The sequence below is a fragment of the Hermetia illucens genome, chromosome 4, assembly GCF_905115235.1.
Source record: "Hermetia illucens chromosome 4, iHerIll2.2.curated.20191125, whole genome shotgun sequence".
NCBI lineage: Eukaryota > Metazoa > Arthropoda > Insecta > Diptera > Stratiomyidae > Hermetia > Hermetia illucens.
The window spans coordinates 169,281,729-169,303,902 of NC_051852.1; the positions used below are offsets into that span (position 1 = coordinate 169,281,729).

The following is a 22,174-nucleotide window of genomic DNA, read 5'->3' on the forward strand; positions in this document are numbered from 1 at the left end:
CCAAGGTCAAGTGGTCTGTGCTTGTCCTTTGCCTGCTGCTTCATGGGAGTAGCACAAGGAAAGTGAGCTCCAATTTTACCCAAAAACTCCCAAGTTTTTGTCAATGCTTGTCTGCGTCATGTCATCGGAGTGCGCAACCGCTTGTACGCACTGTGATTGGAAGACGGAAGTGGCAATGGACAGGTCACACATTAAGGAGGGGCGACAATTACGATTAATGTCGCTGCTTCTCCTTGGCATCGCAGCCGAGGTGAAGTGGCAGCCTCTCACAGAACTTCGCTAGTTTAACAACTAATTCCGATGGGATCCAGGTGTAGCCTCCTGGAAAGTATCCTGATGCCATGACTGCCTCTCGAGTTCTTCACCCGTATTGCAATGAGATTTGGACAGCACGAAGTCTCCAATTAGAAAATCTCAAAGGCAAATGTACTTTAAGTTTCTTTTGAAAATGATGCAAGCTTTTGGTTTTTCACAAATCTGCACCCCGTACATCCAGGATTTCAAACCAGCACTACTCCAATGTTATCCTTGAAACTTGCTGTTGCAATTGATGCAAATACAGCTTTTTCATGATGGAGTTTTTCCTGGGCTATCTTAGTTAGTGCTTAAAGCTCTTCTCCATTGTCGAAGTATTGTCCTCCTTCTTCGACATGGCTTTTCGCAAGGTCGTACAATTTCTCCTCTTCTGTGGGTAGCAGGTGCACTTGCCCGTTCGATCCCGTCGTTTCAGCCTCTATGGTTTAATGAGAATTAAATTATCCACATGAATCTGTGGGGCAACAAACCTAAAAAGGATGATCTTAGATTTCATTCCCCATTCGAATTCTAGCCTGGAAAAGACGGGAAATAGTTTCCGAGATATGTATATTTGCAGAAGGAAAAAAAAATTAAGTAAAAAGAAAAAGACTGTGGAAACTGAAAAATCGGCTATCCCCACAACCTCGAAAAACTCTTGTGCGATGACCAAAGAAAAATATACTTGCGCAGGATATCCCTGATTAATAATGAACGTATGAAACGAACTTTCTCTCTACTACACAACAACAATACCTAAAACCAGAATTATCTGGCAATGCCGAACACTGCTGTCAATTCCGTAGTAAAACTTCTCACTGCAGTCGAAGGGAGAGAAAGAGAACAGATTGATGTTGTTTTTGTGAAAAAATTGATTAATAAAAAAATTTGTCTCAACAACGAATCTGTCAATTGGGTCTTGTGTGATGCAAACATTTTCCAGTGCGGGGTCTATGACAAATTGCTGAGGAACTGATAAAAATCAGAAAGAGTCACTTTGAAGGAAGGAGTGCGTTCCGTGCGACCAAAGTGCACTTGTTCCCCGGGTGACCTAGTTGCACTCACAATCATCGAAAAATTCCAGTGTCGCGATAGTGTTTGAAGCGAGGGTCTTTGAGCTGCAGCAGGAGAAAACCCGGACGCCAAGATGAATATGAAACTACCCGACATCAACGTGAAGAAGTTCGTGAAGGAAGCGGGCAGCACTCTGTCGCGCGTCGTGCAGGTAATGTGTAATCGCTTGAAGGAAACCCTTCACATGCCCTGGCACCTCACTCCTTTCATATCCACGCCCTAGTTGCATTCCTGTCTGTTGTTATGCAGTGCACCTCGTCATTCACATGATTCATAATTGAAAAATCCTCGTTGATTTCAGTTAACCGAGGAAAAACTTGGAACGGCCGAGAAAACCGAACTCGATTCGCACTTCGAGCATCTCGCCGAGCGAGCAGAATGCACCCGAAACTGGACCGAGAAGATCGTCCGCAATGCAGAGGCCGTGATGGTTCCGAATCCAGGAAATCGCATGGAAGACTACATCTTCGAGAAAATTGAGAAGAAAAAGCCAACGCGACTCAGCAACTTGGAGTACCTTGGCTTGGATATGATTGAAGCCGGTGGGGAATTCGGGCAGGACAGCCCGTACGGGAGTGCCCTGATAAAGGTTGGCCATACGGAGCAAAAGCTGGGTTCTTGCGAGCGAGATTTCATCGGATCAGTGGGAATTTGCTTCACACAGCCATTACGCAAGTTCCTGGAAGGCGAAATGAAGACAATAACAAAGGAAAAAGGAATTTTGGAGACCAAGAGGTGAGTAGTTTAGTGGAAAAAATTCTTCCCGAGAACCTGATAATAAGGCAACCAATTGATTGTTTCTTGAGATTAAGAGGGAAAGTGAATATCAGCAGTAGAGCTGAAATTATGCAACTTTCATCGACCAACCAATGCGAACTGAATAGTCGGTTGATTACTTTCAGTTCAGCACAAAATGTTTGCCAAAATGTCTTCTTGGTGACGTCTAAATAATCCTATACTTTCCTTCATATGTTGCCGTAAGCTCCTTGGACTGTTCTATTCCTGGTGAGTTTGACCCAGAACAGTTTCCTCACCCAAAGCGTTATGATCTAACCCCTTCCCGATTCCACGTAGGGATTCTGGTCCCCAAAGCGGCGTCTCTGCTCCTTCCCTGACTAGTTTATCTTCTGCCTTATCGCCTTCTTAATGTGGCCTAGAGTCCACAGTCAAGCTTATTTAATTTATCAACGCACCCGCTCCCTTCAAACCTCATGTGCCTGCACTTCTTCATCCTCAACAATGTCTCCACCATCACAGCCGAATTATTTGTCATTCTTCAAGCCATCACCTTAGCACAGCAAAGAGAAGAAAGTAAGCTTTCTATAATCACTGTTGCTCTTCATGCCTTCAAAACCCCGGTTCACTTCCTATCTACCAAGCCAAAAAATATATACCAAAATATTTACCAAGCCTTATGATGTGTGAATTTTGAGCAAGTAAGCCTTCTGTGGTGCCCTGCGCACTGTGGGGGCACCCTCATTGAAATCGTTCATCGACTTCCCACTAATCCAAACGTCCAAAGCACCACGCTGAATGTTCCATATGCCTACAAGAAATATATGTTTGAGAACTGGAACAGTTTCAGGTAACCTCTCTGAAACTGAAAGAAAAAACCCTTAGTTAGGTCTGGTCACACGTACAACAAACCTTTCCTAAAGCTCATGAAAATTATAGAGTTGGGTCTCTGTGATGAATGCAGAGTTGCTGAATCCAGTGAGCATTTAGTCTTTCGTTGCCTGAAATATGCCCATGACCACGGCCAAATATCGCTGAAGTGAGTCTTTTTCATCCCTTCACATGCTCCTGAAAAACGGGGGACAACAGCAGCATAAAGAATTAATCAATTTTCTAACGGAAGCAAAGATAAGCCTCTAAAACTTGCGATTTAATTTCTTTTTTTCTTCGTTTGGCTTCAACTTCTTAGAAGACTTAGTAACGTTTCCTTTCTACACTCATACATGAAACTGGACAATTCATAATTCTTTTTGTTTTCTTTTGCTGCTCGGCACTGCTCTTGGGGTCTTCTCAGATTTGGGTGTCAACCAGTAACTAACACACTCTTCACTACTAATCGCAAAGAGTCGTCCTTCATCTATCGAGTACGCTGGCAATATAGGCCCAGTCCTAGCCATCAGTCCACTCAGAGTCTTTTCAGATCGGAGGGACAAACCAAACTCACACACTCTGTTTCTTTGAATGTTAAGGTTGCCGTGGCAAAGCTAATAGCTAAAATTTTCCTGAAACACATCAAAGAATATCTCGAAAGCTTGATCGACAAGGAGTAGGCTGGATCCTCCGGCACTGGCCATATCAACATAGCTTGGATCATTTTAGAGCAGTGAGCAGAGTTTGATTTTTATTTCTCTCGCGTTTTATCTAGAATCTGAATATGCCAACATTAAGTTGAGGTTGTTCCGCGACAAGGTTCTCTCTTCGTTGTTATATAGGAGCAGTACATGGAAAGTACCGCCACTGTCACTATTTCCAAGGCCTTCGGTGTGCCGGGGCAGCAACTTCATTGCACGCTATGCCATGCATCCATCCACTATCCCACTGGGCAAATGGAATGCCTTAAAACTACATGGCGCAAAGCAGTTAAGAAGGTTTGTAGGCTTCTCGGGAAGACCTGTGGGAGCTAAGGCACCTTTTGGCGAACCGGCAACGATGGCGCCTAGACGCTATTTAGAGAATATTATTACCCCTTGGTATAAAATAGTTTTCCTTGGACCAATGATCCCTGGAGTCGCTCACTCTACTGTGAGGGACTCGTCGAAATATCAGCTGCTGGTTTAAGCATACTCTCTCTCTCTATACTCTTCCAGTCTGCTTCCAGTGCTACTTTCCAATCGTTTTTCAAATTTCTTTTCGAAATTAAACTTCGTTCATCATCATCATCAGCAACGGCGCAACAACCGGTATCCGGTCTAGGCCTGCCTTAATAAGGAACTACAGACATCCCGGTGTTGCGCCGAGGTCCACCAATTCGATATCCCTAAAAGCTGTCTGGCGTCCTGGCCCACGCCATCGCTCCATCTTAGGCAGGGTCTGCCTCGTCTTCTTTTCCTACCATAGATATTGCCCTTATAGACTTTCCGGGCTGGATCATCATCATCCATACGGATTAAGTGACCCGCGCACCGTAACCTATTGAGCCGGATTTTATTCACAGCTTGACGGTCATGGTATTGCTCATAGATTCCGTCGTTATGTAGGCTACGGAATCGTCCATCCTCATGTAGGGGGCCAAAAATTCTTCGGAGGATTCTTCTCTCGAACGCGGCCAAGAGTTCGCAATTTTTCTTGCTAAGAACCCAAGTTTCCGAGGAATACATGAGGACTGCCAAGTTCATTCTCTTGTACAGTAAGAGCTTTGACCCTATGGTGAGACGTTTCGAGCGGAACAGTCTTTGTAAGCTGAAATAGGCTCTGTTGGCTGACAACAACCGTGCGCAGATTTCATCATCGTAGTTGTTATCGATTGTGACTTTCGACCCTAGATAGGAGAAATTGTCAACGGTCTCAAAGTTGTATTCTCCTATCCTTATTCTTGTTCGTGTTTGTGTTTGACCAGTGCGGTTTGATGTTGTTGGTTGATTCGTCTTCGGTGCTGACGTTGCCACCATATATTTTGTCTTGCCTTCATTGATGTGCAGCCCAAGATCTCGCGCCAATTGTCGCCTGCTCGATCTGGATGAAGGCAGTTTGTACGCCTCGGGTGGTTCTTCCCATGATGTCGATATCGTCAGCATAGGCCAGTAGTTGGGTGGACTTGAAGAGGATCGTACCTCTTGCATTCACCTCAGCATCACGGATCACTTTCTCGAGGGGGCCAGGTTAAAGAGGACGCATGATAGCGCATCCCCTTGTCGTAGACCGTTGTTGATGTCGAATGGTCTTGAGAGTGATCCTGCTGCTTTTATCTGGCCTCGCACATTGGTCAGGGTCAGCCTAGTCAGTCTTATTAATTTCGTCGGGATACCGAATTCTCTCATGGCCGTGTACAGTTTTACCCTGGCTATGCTATCATAGGCGGCTTTAAAGTCGATGAACAGGTGGTGCAACTGTTGTCCATATTCCAACAGTTTTTCCATCGCCTGCCGCAGAGAGAAAATCTGATCTGTTGCTGATTTGCCTGGAGTGAAGCCTCTTTGGTATGGGCCAATGATGTTCTGGGCGTATGGGGCTATCCGGCCTAGCAAGATAGTGGAGAATATCTTATAGATTGAAATAATAAAACTTGTTGTTTCTTTTTCGTTGGTGTGGGTATTTATTCTTGCAAATACCGATATTTCGGGAACCACTTGTTCCCTTCATCAGTGCAAACAAGTTTGCTCATCTATAGACATTATGTTCTATTTATACTACTCTATACTATGATATTATAATTACGACTAAAAACTTATATCTAGGTCCTGAAAAAGAAAATAAATATTTAATTTAACTACCTAATAGCTAATGTATCTTAAAACTTATATCTAGGTCCTGAAAAAGAATATTTAATTCACTTCCTAATAGCTAATTTATCAATCCTAAAACAAGACGAGATTATTTTACTTTAAGAGTTTTCTAAACAAAGGGGAATAGCAGTTACCCAAATCTGAGTTCAACCTAGTGTCAATCGGTTGTTTGTTGATGAACCAGCTTTCGTAAGCATCCAGTTGGTTAGTCTTTCTTACTTGCTTTAGGACTTTCAAGTCATCAGCGCTTACTTTATGGCCGCATTCGACCATATGTTTTGCCACCATAGATTTAGTGGGTTTTCGGGAGTGCTTTACAGCCAGCTCTGCCTCCTTCATGTGCTCCCTAAATCTAGTGGTTGCTAATCTTTTTGTCTGCCCGATATATACCTTCGGGCAATCCGAGCAGGCGATTTTATAGATGCCGCTCATCTCTTCCACCGTTTTCGGATCTTTTTCCCCCGCCAGCTGGGTTTTTAGCTGGTAGATACGGCTTGATCCTACCAGCTGTATGTCAAACCTTTTCAATGTCCTTTGTATGTGTTTGGACAAGTTTGAGAAGGTGACACTTGATCTTTTCTGAGCAGTTGAGGTTGATTGTTGGCTATAGAGTGTAGTAAGATTACTACGTTCTAACCTTCTAATTTCACTCTGATCTTATAGATGGTACTCAGCAACGTGATACCTCTATAATTGCTGCACTGTGTGATATCTCCCTTTTTATGTATGAGACAGATTATGCCTCGTTGCCAATCGTCAGGCATTGATTCGCTGTCCCATACCTTGAGCACAAGTTGATGAACCACTTGGTGTAACTGGTCGCCTCCATATTTAACCAATTCGGCTGTAATTCCATCGGCTCCTGGCGACTTATGATTTTTTAGTCGATGAATTGCACGGACTGTTTCTCCTAAACTTAGTGGTGGCAGTATTTGTCCGTCGTCTTCAGTTGGCGGGACCTCCAACTCGCCGATGTTCTGGTTGTTCAGTAGCTCATCAAAGTACTCAACCCATCGCTCTAATATGCCCATTCTGTCGGAAATCAAATTTCCCTCTTTGTCTCGGCAGGATGAGCATCGAGGTGTATAAGGCTTCATCCTGCTGACTTGTTGGTAAAACTTCCGCGCCTGGTGCGGTTGCTCCCTGTACTTTTCTAGTTCACAGACTTGTAGGTTCTCACAGGCTTCATTTTTCCGTCTGTGACGTCGCTTCTCCGCTCGACGGAGTTCGTGATAACTCTCTGCGCGTGCCCGCGTTCTTTGGGAATGCAACATTACTCGGTATGCGGCATTTTTCCGTTCCGTTGCTAGTTTACATTCATCATCAAACCAGCTGTTCCGACTCCTTTTGCGGCTGGGGCCAAGTATATTTGTGGCCATATCCATGATAACGTTCTTCAGGTGGTTGTGAAGATCATTAGTTGATGCTTCATCTCCAGGTCCTCTGTTGACTGCGGTTATTGCGGCATCCATTTCCCTCTTATAGGTGTCGCGGAGGGTTGTGTTGTGGATGGCTTCAGTGTTCACTCTCATCTGATTGTCAGAGGGGATTCTAGGTGGTATTGTTATTCGAGCTCGGAGCACCATGCCAACGAGATAGTGATCCGAGTCTATATTGGCCCCCTATATGTTCTGACATTCATCAAGGCTGAGAGGTGGCGGCGTTCGATCAACACGTGGTCAATTTGGTTGAAAGTGGTCCGTCTGGAGAGGCCCACGTATGTTTGTCGACCGCTTTCCGCGCAAACCAGGTACTTCCAACAACCATTTCGTGTGACCCTGCTAATTGAATAGTCCGCAGTCCGTTATCATTTGTTTTTTCGTGTAAGCTATGGGAGCCAACGTATCGCCTGAATACGGGCTCCTTCCCTACTTGGCTGTTAAAATCCCCAAGTATGATTTTGATATCATATCTGGGACAGGCTTCGAGGGTTCTTTCTACTGCCTCGTAGAAGGTATCCTTCTCCGACTCTGCAGTCTCCTCTGTAGGGGCGTGAACGTTTATGAGGCTTATATTTCTAAACTTGCCTCACAAGTGCAGAGTGCATAGCCGTTCGCTTATGCTTTCAAAGCCGATAACAGCAGGTTTCATTTTTTGGCTGACTAAGAAACCTACTCCGAGCACATGGTTTACTGGATGACCGCTATAATATATGGTGTAGTGGCTCTTCTCCAGGAAACCGGTCCCAGTCCATCGCATCTCTTGCAACGCTGTTACATCAGCCCTATATTGGGGCAGGGTATCGGCTAGCTGCTTATCAGCTTCATCTCTGTACAGGGAGCGCACGTTCCATGAGAAAATGCGCAAATCGTTGTTCCTTTGTCGTTGCCGGGTCCGTCGTTTTAAAATCCGTCCTATCCGAGGCTCCTGTTGCGGCTTCGTAACATATTGTTTTCCGTGTAGGGTTGTCAGCCCTACCCAACCCCCAGCCTGGAGGACCAGTTGGTACAATTTGTCCCGTTTTTAGGCGCGGGAGACTCGCCTTCATCCGTCTTCTCCGTCTGCAGCTTTTCGTCAAGAAAGAGCTCCCAGCGGTCACCACATGGAGGTGGAGATAGGCTTTGGTAGTAGAGCTGTTGGTGTTGGTTCAGCAGGCATTTCCCAGGTTTTATGCTCCATCGTGGGTACCAATCCACGTTTCGCCCTGGGACCTATACTACCCTTTGACCACCTTCGTTGCCATGCTATCTCTCGGTATCAGCCTCGCTCTCCCACTTTGCGCTGCTACTCCAATGTGGAGGAACTTCTTATCGAAATGAAACCTTGCTGTCATAATATTCCTTGTTAGCAGTAATCATCATCAATTTTCCTTCGATGTAGGCAGCTCCCTGCCTCACTGATACTCCAGGCCATTCTGAAGTTCACCCTTCCGTATTCGTATGTGCAGGTTGAGAGGGGTTAACCCTAGAAGGATCTCCAGGCACTCCGTTAGGCATGTCCTCATTACTTCACTGATACACACGCAAGGCAGTCTTTGAAATTTGCAATTTCCTTGCGTTTGTGCTGAGTTCAGTTCTATCCGCCGTTGCAGTGTATGTCCATTGCAGCATTTTTAGGGTGCAACCACATTTTTTTTCCTGCTACGGACCTACAAGTCATTAGAGCCTTCGTAGCTCTCTGGCATTCTGCTGCTAGTCAGACTTGGTCAGTCGGTCTCCGGTCTAGAACTCTGAAAGACATATATATTTTAAATTACGTTTAGAAATGATGCAAGCTCTTGGCTTTTCGCAAGATCAGTGCCATACTTCCTCCTTATATGGTTGCCTTTCACCCCTCGGTGCGGTAGAGCGCGTCAACCACATCTACGTGCCATCGCGTATGATTACCTGAAATGCGCTTCCGCTCCCTCTACGACTTCCCAAGATGCTCGCAGTCGCCATCTACTGTTTTGCGCCAAGTGCCTTTGGGGCGACTCACTCTTCGGCCATTTTGGGAGAATGGATTCCACTGCATGGCATAGCCCGCAATGCAATTGTCGTCCTTCCTGAATGTGTGATCTATACACTGCCAATTTCGTCTTCCTATCACATCGCCGCATTGCGAAGTCATGCACTAACCCAAATGATAGGTCAAAGCAATGCAGGAGATGCGGAGTGGAAGGCCACATCAGCAAGGACTGCGGAGCTGACTCAAATTGTCTACTGTGCAAAGGAAAGGAGGGTGTGGACCATCGGCACATTGCAGGCAGCAGCAAGTGCCCGGAATACAGGAGAGCCCTTAGCACAAATCGCAGATGAGGTTAATACAAATCAACCTCAACCACTGCGAGGCGGCGCAGGATCAACTCGCGCAAACCATCCGCGAGAAAAACGACGATGTGGCCATACTAAGTGAACCATACCGAAATCGCGGTGGTAGCGTTTGGGTCAAAGACCAAACGGGCCAAGCAGCGCTGTGGACTTGTGGAGAACAAGCCTTCCAGGAAATAATGGAGCACCCGAAGGAGGGCTTCATCAGAGCGAAGGTGAAGGGCATCCACATCTACAGCTGCTATGCTCCACCCAGCGCTACACTCGTCGAGTATGAGCGGATGCTTGCTGCTCTTGTTTTGGATGCGAGAGGATGTTGGCCGATCATAATAGGAGGCGATTTCAATGCGTGGGCTCTTGAATGGGGCAGCCGGATAACTAATGTGAGGGGACGTGTTCTCCTCGAAGCATTCGCGGAGCTAGACGTGGTACTGGCGAATGTTGGGTCTTCGTACACTTTCCGGGGAAGGGACCTGGGGTCTATAGTGGACCTGACATACGTGAGTGCCACTTTAGCCAGTAGAATCGCTTGGCATGTCAGTGAGGACTATACTCACAGCGACCACCAGGCAATCTGCATAGAGATCAAGGGCGGATCGAGCTCGAAAAAGAGTTTTCGCAAAATGCCGGGTGGTATGCTTGGCTGGACAGTGAAAGCTTTCGAGGGGGACACGTTTTCCGCGGTGCTCAAATCCGACATATCCCTGAATGGTACGGCTGGAGAGAAAGCCACCCAGATCACTCGATGGGTGACGGAAGCATGCGATGCTACTATGCCCAGAAGGCGATTGCTCCCCAGTAGGCAACCCAACTACTGGTGGAACAATGAAATCGCAAGTTTGCGAGCCGCATGTTTTCGGGCAAGGAGGCTTTGCCAGAGGCTCAGGGGAAAACCCGGTGGCGACGGTCGAGAGGAGGCACACAAGCAATTGCGTGGCCGCCTAAAGGAAGCCATTCGGAGGAGCAAAAAGAACTGCTTCAAACAGCTGTGCGACCATGCCGACATAAACCCTTGGGGTGAGGCTTACAGAGTGGTGATGAAAAGGCTGCGGAAATCACCCCAGGTGACCTGTCCGCGCCTCCTGAAACAGATTGTTACCACTCTGTTCCCTCACCACGAAAATAGGGGAAGGCAAGTTTTTGTCCAGCCAAATGACGTCATAATACCGCCTGTAACTGTGGAGGAGCTGCGGGAGATATGTGGTAGGTTCGGTGATAACAAGGCCCCAGGTTTGGATGGCATCCCCAACCGAGCTTTGAAACTGGCAGTGAAGACTAGGCCCGACCTTTTCGCTAACACCTTCGAGGCGTGCCTAAAAGAAGGAATATTCCCTGCCCAGTGGAAAAAGCAAAAGTTGGTGTTGCTTCCGAAGCCTGGCAAGCAACCTGGAAACCCAGCGTCGTATCGTCCTATCTGCCTGTTGGATACAATGGAGAAGATGATGGAGAGAGTCATCTACAACAGACTCCTGCCCATCGTCGAAGCCAGCAATGGTTTGTCGGAACGCCAGTTTGGTTTCCGACGCGCCCAATCTACGGTGGACGCAATTGGCATGGTGGTAAACCTGGCAAAAGGTGCACTGATTTCTGGCGGCTGCTGTGCCGTGGTGGCGTTGGATGTCAAAAACGCATTCAACTCGGCCAACTGGAATAGAATTAAACGGGCGTTGGCTGACATAGGTGTCCCCGGATACTTAGCGAATTTGGTGGAAAACTACCTCTCAGAGAGGACTCTCTGGTACGGGACGGATGAGGGCCCCAAAGAGTACATTGTCACAGCCGGGGTACCACAGGGATCGGTACTTGGTCCCCTGTTGTGGAATATCATGTATAATGGCGTGCTTGCTCTTCCCGTACCAGAGGGGACTACGATTGTCGGCTTTGCTGATGACCTAGCTGTGGTTGTTGCAGCAAAACACCCAGAAGATGTAGAGGTTTACGCAACGGAAACAGTGAGAGCGGTAAAGTCCTGGCTAGAAAAGGCCGGGCTGACCTTGGCGGACGCGAAAACGGAAGCGGTTTTGATAACGAAACGCAGGAAATATAATACTGTAAAAGTGGAGGTCGGTGGACATACGGTCGTATCAAAGCCGGCTATCAAATACCTGGGGGTAATAATTGATACCAAATTGAGTTTTAGGGAGCACCTAGAGTATGCATGCCAAAAGGCAGCCAGTGCCACCACGGCACTTGCAAAAATGTTGCCAAATATTGGTGGGCCGAAACATTGCCGGAGGTTGGTGCTAGCCGGAGTGATGCGCTCCATCCTGCTCTACTCGTCGCCTGTGTGGGCAGAGGCGCTTGCAAACTCTCAGAGACGGAAGCAGGTGAACTCGGTTTACCGGCGGATAGCTTTGAGGGTTTGCAGTGCTTTTAGAACCACATCAGATGAGGCAGTATTGGTGGTGGCAGGCATGATCCCGGTTGACATTCTGGCCAAAGAAATGAGTGTCCTGTACAATGCAAGACATATGGAGGGGCATGCACAGCGTAGAAATGCGGCAAGGTCAGAGTCGCTTGATCTCTGGCAACGCAGATGGGACGAGTCTGCGAAAGGTCGGTGGACGCACAGGCTCATTCCCAACATTAGGGTGTGGCTTGAGCGAAAACATGGGGATACCAACTACCACATTACCCAGTTCCTCACGGGACACGGTGGTTGCTACAGGCAGTATCTGCACCGCTTTGGGTTGGATGATTTTCCGAACTGTCCCAGATGCGATGGCATACCGGAGGATCCAGAGCATGTGATGTTTCACTGCCCACGATTTGCGATGGAGAGCAGGAGCTTAAACCAAGTGCTGGGCAGGAGCGGGACCCCGGAGAGCTTGGTTACTGAGATGCTGGAGTCCGAGGAGAAGTGGCTTGCGGTTAGCTTTGCAATCATCCAAATGCAGGAGGAGTTGCTGAAAGAACAAAGGAGGAAAGCCGCAAATAAGAGAAGGATGAGTGCCTAAGAGCAAACCTACCCCGCGAAGTAATACCTCAATGGTGGTCCCGCGGGGCTGGGGCTGGAGAGACCGGGGGTGGTTTTTAGTGGGTGTGAATCCCACACGCCGCCCGAACGGCGGAACTACAGCGGGCGCGTCTTTCTAAGATTTTCCACCTCCGTGTACGCACAAAAAAAAAAAAGCTATCTGGCATTCTGCTTCTAGTGAGACTTGGACAGTCGGCCTTCGGTCTGGAACTCTGAAAGACATATATATTTTAAATTACGTTTCGAAATGATGCAAGCTCTTGGCTTTTCGCAAGATCAGTGCCATACTTCCTCCTTATATGGTTGCCTTTCACCCCTCGGTGCGGTAGAGCGCGTCAACCACATCTATGTGTCATCGCGTATGATTACCTGAAATGCGCTTCCGCTTCCTCTACGACTTCCAAAGATGCTCGCACTCGCCATCTACTGTTTTGCGCCAAGTACCTTTGGGGCGACCCACTCTTCGGCCATTTTGGGAGAATGGATTCCACTGCATGGCATAGCCCGCAATGCAATTGTCGTCCTTCCTGAATGTGTGATCTATACGCTGCCAATTTCGTCTTCCTATCACATCGCAGCCTGTGTGCCGGCCAAGTTGTTCATTTGTTTGAGATAGTGTCAGGTGGCTCTGTTAGTGTTTGGAGCTCTGCTCTACTGTCCTCCTCCGACATGACGCTTTCCTGTAAGTTGCTGTTCACCCTAAGTCTTAGAAGATCCAGGTGTAGGTCGTGCAGTTTCTCTTCCTCACAGGCAGCGGATCTACTTCCTTGCTTGATCCTGTCGTTTCAGCCCCAATGGCCCCCGAGATTCCTTGGTAGGTTTCCCAACCGATGTTTTCTCCGAAGTACCTTTCCTCTATAAGATCCTCCGTCTCTATGCGCCTGGTATATTACCCCCAGTACATGTCTACAAGTTTGCTTTTTTCCAACCTGGCAATTTAGGGACTATAGTCCTAAGCCATTCCGCAGTGTCCTCCGTCGTGCAGTCTACTAGTATATGACCTGGTCTAAAGCGTATGCCAGTAAACACATGCTTCTTCTGATTTTAGGCTTTCTTCCAGATAATGCAGATACCATTTAGCACCTGCGGTACTGAGATCTGTCTCCTTCCTGCCATCTTATATACTGATCTCAGACGTGCTTCTTCTTGTTCCTGCTTTTTGAGCCGTGGCCTTTGTTGGTTATAATCCTCGCAGTAGGCCAATGTTGACCTCTCCACTACTTGACGCTCCAACTTCTAGATTTTTTGGGTGTAATCATCTGGCTCTCGGTGTTTCGGAGATGTGGCTCCGCTTGTTGGGCCAGTTTATGTGCGGCATGGGATGCCGCTTGTTTTCTGTTTTTTTTTTTACTATCTTTCATTGGTGTTCTCATTTGGTTCCCACGAGTATGGGGGGTTAGGAGGTCCATCGTCCCGCAGCACGGTAAGATCAAGTTTACTCACTGAGGCGAACAGCCTCCGTTCGAATAGTCAGTAACTCTCAACTGCAAACTATCCAGTGGGAAGAGTTCGCATGACGGATTGGGGGAGATCGTCCTTTGATCACGTGACTGTTATTGTTTAGGTGCTTTACATACTTGAAATCTATTGTTAAGACAAATTCAAGATGGTCACTTCTTTGGTTAGTGTTTCCACTTCCCCAAATCTCATTATGCCCATTGACATCGCAGTCAAGACGAACTGATGGCGCCTTTCTGAAGCAGTACTTCACTCTATCGTATAATGAATGAATGAATATCATCATGAAGCCCATCTAAACTTTTATAGTTTTTAATATTTCAATTCACTACTCATATCCCCTAATCTCTTCTTTCTTTACAGATTAGATTTAGACGCATGCAAAAATCGTGTACGTAAAGCAAGGAGTATGCTTGGACAGCAAGCGGTAAGCAAGCGCCTTGAATCATCATTTCTCTTACTGTTTCCATTCTCTATTCTCAAAATCATATTTAGGTCAAATTATTTTCGTTCGGTTTTATTCAAAAACATAAAATCTATATATTGTTATTAATTTATATGCTGCCCTCTAATAACTATCAATCATACGACTGCTGTGGGGGTATCGTCAATAGAAAGATGGTCTATCTCCAGAAGCGGTGCTGGAACAGGTACTAAGAAAGAACAAAAACGAATAGTAGAAGATCACAAGAAAATGTTTGCTATTTATTTAAAATATATTATGTCAATATGCGTTTATTTACTACTAAATATGTTTAATTTGTTTAAAGTAGAAAAGGTAGTGTAGGCATTTTTAAGTACTTCAAAAATAGGTTTCTTTTGTATATTTTTCATTTGTGCGACTGATCAAGTAGTTGAACTTTATTTGAGATTCGATAAATCAAGTCTGAACCTTATGTTGCCTTTTCCAGGCCGAACGCGATCTACGTATAGCTCAAGCAGAGTTTGATCGTCAAGCGGAAATAACAAAACTTCTACTGGAAGGTATTGGTACTTCACAAGCCGGCCATTTACGGCATTTGCATTCGTTCGTTGAAACGCAGGCGCGGTACTATAAACAGTGCGGTCAAATTATGGACGACCTGCAGAAGGAACTGGCTAGGTAAGTCTAAAAATTAATTATTGGGTGTCAGTTCATCGTGTTCTATTTCAATTCAATGAGATAATGTTTTAGAGAGCATGTTGAAATTGATGTTCTGTTTATTTCCATAAGAAATATTGATAAATGCTTTAATATGTTACATGCAATGATCCACTTATCAAATATGTAATTCTTGTAAATAATAAAGGCAGTAGAAAGGGATGTAGATGATTCAATCGGCTTTGTAGTTCTTTATTGAATTGAATAGAATAATTTGTGACGTTTTTCCCATTTCTTTCGTTCATACTTTCCTTTTTACGACTATTTTTCCAAACCACACAAACATGATTTCATTTTTGAGAAGAGTTCTCTTGTGCAACTCGTTGTATATATTCAATTGTTAGGTGGATGACGGGATTTCTGTATTCGGACTGGTTATCGTTATGTAAAACCCGACACTTTCTAAACAACATCTTAAGCGAAATACAAGATGTCTCAAAAGAAATTTTATATTTATTTAGTTTAATACGTGAACGCAACGTATCTAAGGGGCGCGGGGGTTATGTCAATCGGTACTCTGGCTCTTGGGAATTTAGTCGCTATGGAGTGTTTCTCGGGAGCAGATCGCGCGTTGTGCGTGCGCGAGTTTTACAAAAACGGCGATTCGGCAACTGTAGCGCGTAGAAAATTCTGCAGTATTCGAGGTTTTTGGCCACTTGAATGATGCGCCAAGCATTTTTCTCATTCGACATTGGGTTAAAAAGTTTGAAGAGACTGGTACAACGCTGGATAAATCAAAAACCGGGCAATCTAGGTCATCAAGAACGGTAGAAAAGGTAGAGAATGTTAATCAGTCTGTTCGTGACTACCCAAACCTTTCAATTCGGAAGCGCGCAAGTTCTTTAAATGTGAATAGATCATCATTACATCGCATTATGCACAAAGACCTAAAGCTGCACCTCTACAAAATTCAATTGGTGCAAGAATTAAAGCCCCAAGGTGTCAGTCAGAGGCTTAATTTCGTAAATCAGGTGATTGAGCGATTTTCAACGTTTACCAACATTTTGTTTTCGGATGAAGCCCATTTTCATCATTAGTTTAGTTTAGTTAACTGGGGGGAGCCGCAGCTCCGAGCACTCAGGCCATTGTTAAGCCCATTGTACTATCCCCGTAAGTTGCCTATTCAGTGGCTTCCCGCCTACGGTGTTCGCAGGCTTTAGCGAATCTTGGAGCATTCTCCAGAGGCAGAGAGTGTGCAAATTCTTCATTGAAGAAAACCTTGCCAAGGTGTCTTCCTCTGAGATCTGAGGATGCCGGACAGCTGCATAAAAAGTGCAGGGCCGTCTCCTCCTCCTCCTCACATTGGCTGCACACAGCCAAAACCACTACCCCAATCTTTTCCATATGGTAGTTTAAGGGGCAGTGTCCCGTCAAAAGCCCTACTAGAGTTTTCATGTCCCACTTAAGGGACAACAAAAATGCCGCTCTAGTGGCCCTAGGCTCCTTCACAAGGATTTTCGCTTGCCGGCAAGAGTCCAAACTTCTCCACTCGGTTGCGTGAATCCTTGCAATTTCATCCTTCAGAGTAGACTTGACAGTAGATGGTCGGATTCCAAGAGCTGGTTCTGGCCCCACCATTGTGTATCCAGTCCCTCGGCGAGCCAGTCTCTCAGCCTCCTCATTACCGGCGATGTTAGAGTGACCCGGCACCCACATCAGGAATGTTTCGTTCAGTCAGCCAAGTTTCAGCAGCACCTGATGACAACTCCATACCAACTGGCCTGATATGCTGTTGCCATTTAGTGCTGATAATGCCGCCCGACTGTCGGAACAGATTCGAATGGTACGACCCCTCCATTTCTGTCGCAGACATTCTTCTGCTGTCAATGAAATGGCATATATCTCCGCCTGGAATATGGTCGTCATTTTCCCGAGGGGTCGGGCCAGTTCTATAGTCGGATTCTCCGAGAACACCCCTGCGCCCGATCCATCCTCCATGACTGACCCGTCTGTGAAGATTATTAGGTCTGTAATCTGAAAAGACTCATTCCATTCTTCTCTTTCGTTGATTACGACAGTGTATGTCTTTTCAAAGACGAATCTGGAAACCATATGATCGGTCGGCGTCAGGGCTACCGGATGTTTTTCAAGGAATTTCCAGATAGACGGATGACTGTTTGATTAGCCGCCTTTCCACGCCCCAATGGTATCGAGCCTATATGCGTCATTGGCCGCTTTCCGTTTCACCTCCAAGTGAATGGGGGGTAAATTTAGGATAGCTTCAAGTGCCGCAGTCGGCGTAGTATTCATTGCTCCAGTAATACTTAGGCAACCAAGTCTCTGAATCTGCGTTAGCCGCTTCCTGCTGTTAGCAAAGTTCGGTCTTGGCCACCAGACGATGCATGCATACATCGAAATGGGTTTTATTATGGATGTATACATCCAGTATGTCCGTTTAGGTGAAAGTCCCCAGGTCTTACCTATCGCATTCCTACAGCACCAGAGCAATCTGCAGGACTTCTGATATTGTTCCTGGATATGATGCTTCCACGTTAACTTGGAGTCGAAATGTACTCCTAAGTACTTGACTGTTTGTGCCAGCTGGATTTCCGCCCCTGCTAAGGTGGGTAGCGTATAGCTGCCCGACCTGACGTTCCTAGTGAACAGTCTTCCTAGCATTCATCGTGAGTCCATTGCGGAGGCACCAGCTGTGGATTACATGCAGAGTTGCATTCAAGCGGGCGCATACTGTGTCCGCAAACTTGCCGGTAATTATTACGGCTAGGTCGTCTGCGAATGCTTGCGCGAAGACGTTTTTGTCCTCCAGGAGCCACAGCAGGGTATCCATTACCAAGAGCCATAACAGTGGAGAGAGAACCCCTCCCTGTGGACAGCCCCTGAGACATCCTGCTTCAATAGACTTCTGGCCGACCGATATGTGGATTTTTCTCCACTCTAGCATGTGAAGGATCCAACTGATTAGCAGCGATTCGATTCCATGCTGTCTTGCCGCATCACAAATTACCGCGAATGAGGCATAATTGAAGGCACCTTCGATGTCCACGAATGCGCCTAAGGCGTATTCTTTTTCGGACATCGCCTTCTCAATTTTTGCCGTAAGTTCATGGAGTGCTGTCTCCGTGGATTTGCCTTTCTGGTAGGCGTGTTGCCTATGGTGAAGTGGCTACTTAGGATTGTGTGTATCCCTTATGAACCGATCTACTAGTCTTTCTAGTCCTTTTAGCAGAAAGGACGTTAGGCTGATCGGTCGAAAGCTTTTTGCGTCTGTGTAGGTGGGTTTTCCTGGTTTGGGAATGAACAACACCTTTACATCCCCCATTTAATTGGAATATAAGCGTGCGCAAGGAATGCACGATATATATTCGGAATGTGTAGACCCAGGGTATCCATTCCTTCTATTATTAGCGCAGGGATGATGTCATTCGGACCTGCAGACTTGTATCTATGGAACGAGTTAAATGCCCATTTCACTCGCTTCAGTGATACTACTTTGCATGCCAGATTCTAGTCTCTCGGTTGAGGGCTGTATGCACCTGTTGGCCCCGAGATTAGATTTTGGATATTGCCTGGGAAGTGTACTTCAAGCAAATGATTTGCCGTTTCTTCATCGTTTTCTGTGTACTTCCCATTCTGGAAACGTAAGTAGCCCAGTTTCTGACTACGTTCTTTGACCAGAATCCGCTTCAGCTTTGAGGTTGCCTCAAGAGAGTTAGTCTCTTCGCAAAAGCGTCTCCAAGATGATCGTTTAGCCGATCTTATGCTCTTCTTTAGAGCCTTCTGTGCCTCTTTATAGCGATTCCAGCTAGTGCTTGATTCACCCTTCAGAGCACGATTAACGAGCATCCTTGTCGTTCTCCTCTGTTTTGCAAATCCGAGTTCCACCATGGTGTTTTGCCCTTCTTTGGCATCTTGAGTGAACAGCTTTCTTCAAAAGCTTCTCTCATGCTAGTTGTGATCATCTGGGTTGTCTTCTCAATTCCAGCAATGGATTTGATGCGCTTCCCAGGGATCGTGACTCGGGCGCTCAATTCTATTTGATACATCACCCAATCTGTCTTCCTCGGATTCCAAAATGGAGTGGGTGGAGGCGGATCCATGCCCATAACGAAATCAACGCGTCTGTGATCCGAGAGTGTGACATCGTTTGATACTCTCCATTCCCCGATCAGAGCCTCGATGTCAGGAGATGCCACCGTGATGTCGATGACCACTCGCCTCACCACGTTGAAGAAAGTAGGTTCATTACCCACATTTAGGATCTGCAGATCGGTTCCTACTAGATACTCCAGTAGTCTCGATTCTCTTACATTGATGTTCGAACTTCCCCAGCATATGTGGTGAGCGTTGACATCACATCCTGGTATTACCCCCATGCCTTGACTTAATACTGATAAGTGCAGTCGCCGCTTTACAATGCTGCAAATTTACTTGGGAAATGTGGCACTTCATCTACGTTTCAGATGTAGATGCCGGGGGCTGCATGTCCCCTTCAATGGTTTTAGGAGCCGACACTTGTAACGTGACGGTCCCCAGCCCATAGTAAAGCCGGCAGCCCGATTTTTCCCGAACCTTCTTAACATTGGGTTCGGGAACGCCGATAGTGAGAAATGTTCCCGGCCTATCGGCTCTCTCTCCTGTTTTGCTGCCTAGCAGCAACCAGGTGGAGGTGTTAAGGTTGTTCTGTAGACCAAGTTGTTCCAGAACCCCAACACCATTTCGTTCTTCTTCTGGAAGCCAGAGAAAGCACTTTTTGATCGATGGAAGCTCAGAGACTCTTTTCAAGGTTAGTCGCGCACCCTCCCACATTTTCATCTTAATGGCCACGTAAATAATCAGACCAGCCGCTACTGGAGTGCAACGAATCCGAAACGCAAACATCAAAATCCCCTACATTCGCCTAAAGTGACCCTATGGGCTGCAATATCGGCGCGAGGAATTATCGGCCCTTACTTTTTTGAAGACGGTAGTGGGGCGTGTAGTTACAGTGAATTCAGAGCTTTATGTGGAGATGTTAGACAACTTCTTGGTATCTGAACTGCAAAACTTTCCTGGTTATAACCAAAGAACATGATTCCAACAGGACGGAGCAACTTCACATACGTCCGATATATCTCTGACACGTGTTCGTGAAATTTTCTCAGGCAAATTGATCTCTCGGAGAGGTGACATAAATTGGCCTTCACACAGTCCAGATTTAACCCCTATGGACTTTTTCCTATGGGGTTATCTTAAATCTAAAGTTTACGCCAATAAATCAACTCCACTGGCGCATTTGAAAGAAAATATCCGTCACGAAATGGCAGCCATCCCTGAATCCGCCTGCCGAGACGTCATAAGTAATTTTACTGTTCGATTAAATGAGAACGCGAGGGTCTACATTTAGACGATATTATTTTTAAGAAATAAATCCCCCAAAAGTGTATTTTAATAATTGATAAACATTTTTTCTATATACGGCTTACTTTTTTTTTAATAGATCTACTAAATATAAAATTTCTTTTGAGACACCTTGTACGAGCCTTCTGCAATCTTAACCATTACACCGATTTCTAAACGCTAGTACGGGTTATTCCCGTTGATTGTGTCGCATACTAACATAGACTCCTTCTAAACTTCTATGTAAACCTTTCTTGACAATTCGAATTTTAAAAGAGGCAACTCATCAGACACTGCTTCACTTCTGCTCTGGGAGCAGCCTAACAGAAAGTGGCAGCGATCGGAAACACAATTTCCAGGAACACAATTTTTTATTTATATAAACCTTAGCCTAACAGAGTTACAAACACAAAGGGGGATTAAATAAAGCATGAAACAAGACTTAACGAGCTAACTCTTATCTAAATCATAACCTAAAGAAGATAAGTTTACAGACTAGACTAACTAATTAAGAAAACATATCACCTAAAACATAACAGAAAAGAAAAAAAGAGGAAAGACAATTAAAACCTCTTACGACTAAAAGTACTTGAAAACCACTTGTTGGACTTACTAGGGTAAGGCCAAGCAATTAAATTCCGTTTCAGGAGCCGTCAGTGGACTGCTAATGGAGCTTCAATCTTTGCAGATTGACGCCACAAAAGCAATCATTTGGAGCCTTTGTTACCAGATGTCCTTGGAACTGGACAGGGCTGGTAAAAAGGCCTTCAGTTGGCGACTGAGTTCCGGCAGGCTGCACTTAAAGAGCTCCTGCGCGTTGCTGCTAATGACCTCATGTGCATTAGAGGCTGGTGTCTGAGCAGGTGTCTGCTGACTTTTCCTCAACGGGATGCCTTGGATAGCCTGGGCGTAGGAGACGCCAGGGCTTATGTGTGTGTGTGTATGGGGGGGGGGGGAGAAGCTACAACTTCTGAGCACTCAGGCCGTGTTGGCCCATTGTACTCGCCTCCCCCGTCTAACGGAATATTCCGGATTCGTTAACGTATCGCAGGATTTCCGTTAGTGGATGTGATGCTACCCGTCGCAATTGGAGGACATCGGCACCAAAGATCTGATGCCTGATGCGTCCATAGGCGGGGCATTCACATAGGAAATGCTCCGTGGATTCCGCTTCCTCATTACAGGAGGGACACGTATCATCTTCGGTAATTCCTATTCTGAACATATGCCCAGCTAGTGAATTATGGCCTGTCAGAATGCCCACAATACATCTGCAAGTCCTCCTGCTTTTCGACAGGATAAACTTTGCGGTACGTATGTTGGGTTCTGGCAGGAAAAGTTTGGTGTGTCGAGCAGCATTTAAGCTCTGCCACCTGTCATTATGGGAAACTTGTTCGCCAGGGCTTACTTTAGCGGATTGATGGTGACCAGCGCCTTTCTATAATTCGCCGGATGTTCTGTCGAACCACAATTGATGCAGGCGGGTTTCTCATCCTGCGTTTTAAGGCATTTACCTGGCGCGTGTGAAGTGACGCACTTCACACACCTGTAGGGCATGCTGCAATTGACCGCAGCGTCTCGTCGCATACTCCCTGACTTCTGTGGCCTCAGATAAGCCGGCCTGCGCGACGGCGGTCATAACGTCGGTTCTCGGATGGAACCGATGCAAGCCCCGGATAACCATGTT

At 46.2% G+C, this 22,174-nt stretch overlaps 1 protein-coding gene across 3 annotated transcripts in view; it reads left to right on the forward strand.

The window, feature by feature from the left end:
• Nucleotides 1-1,107: 1,107 nt before the first annotated feature.
• Nucleotides 1,108-22,174, forward strand: part of LOC119654786 (endophilin-B1) — a 47,567-nt gene continuing 26,500 nt past the window's right edge. For 2 of the 3 annotated variants that reach the window (XM_038060330.1, XM_038060333.1), the window contains exons 1-5: nucleotides 1,108-1,519; nucleotides 1,670-2,103; nucleotides 14,373-14,436; nucleotides 14,624-14,659; nucleotides 14,921-15,111. In XM_038060330.1, coding sequence (XP_037916258.1) covers nucleotides 1,442-1,519; nucleotides 1,670-2,103; nucleotides 14,373-14,436; nucleotides 14,624-14,659; nucleotides 14,921-15,111 — 803 coding nt within the window. In that variant the 5' untranslated portion in view covers nucleotides 1,108-1,441. The remainder of the gene's footprint in view (nucleotides 1,520-1,669; nucleotides 2,104-14,372; nucleotides 14,437-14,623; nucleotides 14,660-14,920; nucleotides 15,112-22,174) is intronic. The other variant, XM_038060332.1, reaches the window with a different exon arrangement.